Consider the following 4,952-nt stretch of genomic DNA (forward strand, 5'->3'; position numbering starts at 1 on the left):
CTCTCTCTCTCTCTCTCTCTCTCTCTCTCTCTCCTCCCCCCCTTGAGGCCCTGTTCCCATGTGCGTACGTTTAATGTTCTGTACTAAAACGAAATTTGTTTCCACATGCTCAAGAAATACATTATTCTAAATTTATATAGTCTATGTTATTTCTGGGCTATATTGGCAAAGAAATTGTTATTCTTCTGAAACTTGGCAGCTCTCACCAGTAACATTTACATTTCATTTGGCGTGTAGGCCACAGATTGCGAGTCTGTTCCCTCGAAAAGTAAGTGCGCTAACTGAGTGAAATATTTTGTTTCTACACATCTCGGCGTCGGAAACCTTGAATTGAACGGGGCAGACGTGCTGGGCATAATGGGCATTTGCCAGTGGCTCAGCTGAGAAATGTCGCAGCGACAAAACCCCATTCTCTCCCCTTTTACACATCGGGATCCCCGAAAACTTGGCAAGGGGCGCCGATCGGCGGAGACACCGCACGGCTCTTTCGAGCCTTGACGACATCATAAATAGCAACCAATATGGCGTCGTAAACGAGTGCTTACTTGCTCAACAATCGAGTGGGATTCCTTCGATCCAGACTCAAAGGTGTGAGTAATGCTGAATGCCGTCAGCGAGAAATAATAACATTGTTTTTCGATTAATTTAAAAGCTTGCTTCATGCTAAATACTTTTGGAGCTAAGATTGTGTGTTGCGTTTATGTATATGTTGAAATCTGACTGTGTAGTCCCGTGTCTTGTGTGCAGTTTCTCAAAATTCAATAATTATGTAGGCCTATGTGTTGCTGACTCTTGATTCCATCGCAAGCGCACGGACATCCCTGTACTATTATTGATCTGAGCCATCGATATTTTCCTCCTGTGTCTTTCAAGGTAGGCTATCGACCACATTCTGTTCTGTGGGTCGCGAGCAGTTGAAATTATAAATTATAGAGTAGTTATATTTTGTCCGTAGCGGAGCAGTGTGTATGCGAGTATGAACATTTCTGTAGGCCTACCGTCCCCAAGGAAAAGCTTAAAAGTCGAGTATAATCGCTGATTTTACTGTGGTACAACTGTAAACCAGTAGAAGAGCTATGTGATTGTGTCAGTGCCTGGTGAAATGTTCAGAACATACAGGTCCCAGCAACAAGCAATTCTTAGAAGTGATGGTGTATTCTAAATTGTCAGAGGAGGTAACCACATTTTTACTTGATGAATCCAAGCACAAGCGCTGTTGGTTTTGTTCCTGTGCCGTGGTGTTACACTGGGCGTAGAAGATATTATTAATTGTTTTATATACATATTGTGTTTGGAGAGAACTTGTATTTGTGTTATTTCTCATATAGATCTAAATCAACATTCTTGAGTATAAGGGGGTCGGGGGTTCATTTGCGTGGGTGGAAGTGGGTGCTGTAGAAAGAATGAGGCGATATACGGTAGTCTGCTCCTTCAGCTTTTTTTTTCTGTGTTGAATTTTTCCAGTCTATTCCTAAACATTTTTTAATCACAAGATCTGTGGGTTTTGTAGGAATTATACTGAAATTCTTGTTTGGATATGGCATGAAGTATTCGTTTGTGATAAATTATGATGACTTTGAATAGAGGGAGCCATCAAGGTGCAGGAGATATCCGTAGTTCAGTAAATATAGATCTATGCCTGTTTCAGTTTGCATTCTTTTATTTATAAAGTTAACTTTATAAGATAGAATGACTTATAAGGGGTGCTCACCATGGATGGGATCGGCAGATCGGGCCGATCACCCGACTCGGTCGCCTCAAAAACAAACGTGTTTGTTTTCAGTTTCAGGTCCGATCCAGCTGTAGTGGGCACCCGGGTATAAGAGTGACCCGTACATGTTATGCTTCTTAAGCTGCACGGAAATCATTCAATGACAGAGTGAAATGAGGAAATCCTCCTCACAACCACACTTCTCTTACACATGCAAAACATTGTGCTTGGTATCGATTCTGTAACTGTTGAACTTTTCCTTTTTGCCCAACACCACTCAGTACTTGGGCGTGTCTGTGTTGACCACATTAATATTCAGTGTAGATTAGTACTTTGTTTGCGTGGTTTGAGGGTGTCACTGTAGATCGTACTTCTTAACTCTGTCTTGTATTTCCCTTCGTATCTTAAGCTTTTCCCCCTTCCCTTAACCTCAAAAAGTAGTTGGTACGGTAATGTATTGTCTATAACTTCAACATATAACTTTGTTAATTGTAACTGAGAGGAGAAACACACTGATACTAGGAGTAGCACTTGGGAAGTAAGCTGACTAAAGATATATAGCCCTTTGCTCTTTGAAGAATTCCTTTGTTCTCTTTGTTCTCTCTCTCTCTCTCTCTCTCTCTCTCTCTCTCTCTCTCTCTCTCTCTCTTTCTCTCTCTCTCTTTCTCTCTCTATCTATCTGTCTCTCTCTTTTTAGCAGTTTTTCGTTACACTATTATCAATTATCAATAAGATAATTATTAAATTTATTCAAAACTAAACCCACAGTAAGCATTTACGGACTTTTATTGTCTCATATAAGGCCGCAGAAAATTTCATTCCCAGAACCACGCTTTATTTTTGGCATATTTTTCATGTTCACTTTTCGTGTACGCTTATTGATTCATAGCTTCACATACTTGTGGGTGAAAGAAAGATATTCCAACAAACAGCCAAACTTCTTCAAGGTAAGAGTTGACATCTAAATTTGACAACTTAATGTGAAGGAGTCTTTCCTGCTCATTAGAAGAATAAGATACTTTCAGGGTCTGTTTCTGAGTGGACCTCCCAACAATAAGTATAAAAGAATTGACTTTTTCAACAAGTGTTGTAGAATCGTTTTTTTTTTTTCTTTGACAGCCACAGACCATGGAACCTCGCAGGCGTGGCAAGAAGGCCCAGGTGGCGCCAGGGGAGGGGGAGGACATGAGGGAAAACAAGGGCAAAGACAACGCCAATTTTGTCTTGAACGAATTGGGAGATGAGACGGCCAACAATCTGAGGTGAGTTTGTAATTCTAGGTGCTGTTCTTCTTGCTGATCTTTGCGAGGCGTGCTGACTAAATGAGTGATCACTTCTCGCAATCGGTGAATGAAGATATCTGCCAAAAATCGACACAAGAGTCAAATATGTATATTTTCAATGTTGTCATTAAAAAAAAATGTAAACATATCTTTTATCGTTTCATTCTCATAAATTGTACTAACTCAACCTATAGATTTGACATAGCTATTTCCATGCTGCCAAAATCTGAGAAGTGACTCATTTTGTCAGTATGCCTCACATTTGCTGTTAGGCTTAGTGCCATATGTAGCAAATACAAGGTCTTCATGAGTCGCTCCCTGTTGCTCAACTTGAACGAAAACCCCCAGCTCAGCTTCTGCTTTTATGTCATACATAGACATGTGTCAGAGGTATTTCCTGGACATAGGTTTTGCTTTTTTTCTTTGTGTGAATGTTTCCTGAATTAATCAATTTTTTTGGCGGGTTTGCAAATTAAATATTCTTACTGCGGTTTGCTGACACTTTTGAAAAAAAATTGAGTGACTGAAAGGTGCTGATGATAAATACAATGCCTTGTTACTTTTCATATACTCGACAGTGTAGGCTATTGCAGTGGGTGATACATGTCATTAATAATTTTGTTAGTTATGATCCATTCATGTGTATTACAGTCCAAACTGTCGAAGATGGCCACCCATTGCCGAGGAGAAAAGTGGCCGTCTTAAAGAGGTGGTCGTCTTACACAGTGTCATGCTCATGTAAAAAATACGCTAGGGAGGAAAGGGGAAGTGGCCGTTTGAACGGGTGGTTGGTTGTCTTATACGGGTGACCGTCAGAGCAGGTTGGACTGTACTTATCTGAGATAATATTGTATTATTTTACTCTCACAATTTAGAAATATATCAATGTGTTCTTTTGCTTTCTTCTCAGGGGATCTCTACGGTTTTCTGAAGCAGCCAAAAAAGTGTCCGACGAAATGGATGCTTTCAAGTTGCTGGCAAATGTGAGATCAAGCGCCAGTAAATGGAAATCATATGCTACCAGCCGAAGATTCAAGAAAAGAACTCGTAAGTTTTTAAATTTTATGGTGCAGTTTTGTGAGATTGATTGCACCTTGTCTCGTGCCTCCCTGCCACTTGCTCACCTCGTCTCGTGCCACTCGCTCACCTCATCTCATGCCACTCATCCACACGCTTTCCTCCTTGAGGGGCATTCTTTTTTTAATAGAATTTATTTTGCATAAATTTTTGTCTGAGTGCAAACATTAGTTCTGCAGTGAAATAGTCATGTAATCTGGGTAATTGGTTTCAAACATATACTTCAGAACATAATAATACTATATGAATATGTGCATGTATTTATATTTATTCATGTTTTGTATTAATAGTAAAGATTATGTTCCTGTTGAGCTCTTTGTGCTGTGGCAGTTTTATAAGTTGGTTTATGCGTTTGAAATTTACACAATTTTTGGCCCTTGATTTTGATGTGTTTTTCACTGCTTTATGAAACACCTAAATTGCATTGAAAAATGTGTGAAACTGACAGTCTTTTAAAAATAACTCTGCCTCTCCTGTCTTAAAACCACTAACAACTTTTGAGTCAAAATGTGTATCCAACATAAAGAACCCACATGAACCCACACACGTACATACACACACTTGTGCATACTCTCATACAAATGTCACACAGACACCACTCAGTCTCACACCCACTTTGCACATGTTCATACACTCACTCATGCAAATACGTTATATCACACACACCCAGCACACACATGCACACACACACACACACACACACACACACACACACACACACACACACACACACAGGCGCGCAACATGTATACACCCATACACACATGTGTTTGTAAATAGAATGGCGTCCGAAAGAAACTTGAAAATGTAATCAGCCAATCATTGTGTTAAAGACTTGCTCTACCCACTCATGCAGCATATAAATTCTGCTTCATCTGACA

At 39.9% G+C, this 4,952-nt stretch overlaps 1 protein-coding gene across 7 annotated transcripts in view; it reads left to right on the forward strand.

Annotated features, from left to right (window-relative positions):
- The first annotated feature begins 308 nt into the window (after positions 1–308).
- LOC101851051 (transient receptor potential cation channel subfamily V member 1) overlaps positions 309–4,952 on the forward strand; it is a 40,204-nt gene continuing 35,560 nt past the window's right edge. For 3 of the 7 annotated variants that reach the window (XM_005101630.3, XM_035970596.1, XM_035970591.1), the window contains exons 1-3: positions 628–1,175; positions 2,831–2,973; positions 3,905–4,041. In XM_005101630.3, coding sequence (XP_005101687.1) covers positions 1,149–1,175; positions 2,831–2,973; positions 3,905–4,041 — 307 coding nt within the window. In that variant the 5' untranslated portion in view covers positions 628–1,148. Of the gene's footprint in view, positions 591–626; positions 1,176–2,830; positions 2,974–3,904; positions 4,042–4,952 lie in introns of those variants that run through there. The other 4 variants (XM_035970594.1, XM_035970592.1, XM_035970593.1 and 1 more) reach the window with 4 other exon arrangements.

Source organism: Aplysia californica, unplaced genomic scaffold (genome assembly GCF_000002075.1).
Source record: "Aplysia californica isolate F4 #8 unplaced genomic scaffold, AplCal3.0 scaffold00292, whole genome shotgun sequence".
Lineage (NCBI taxonomy): Eukaryota > Metazoa > Mollusca > Gastropoda > Aplysiida > Aplysiidae > Aplysia > Aplysia californica.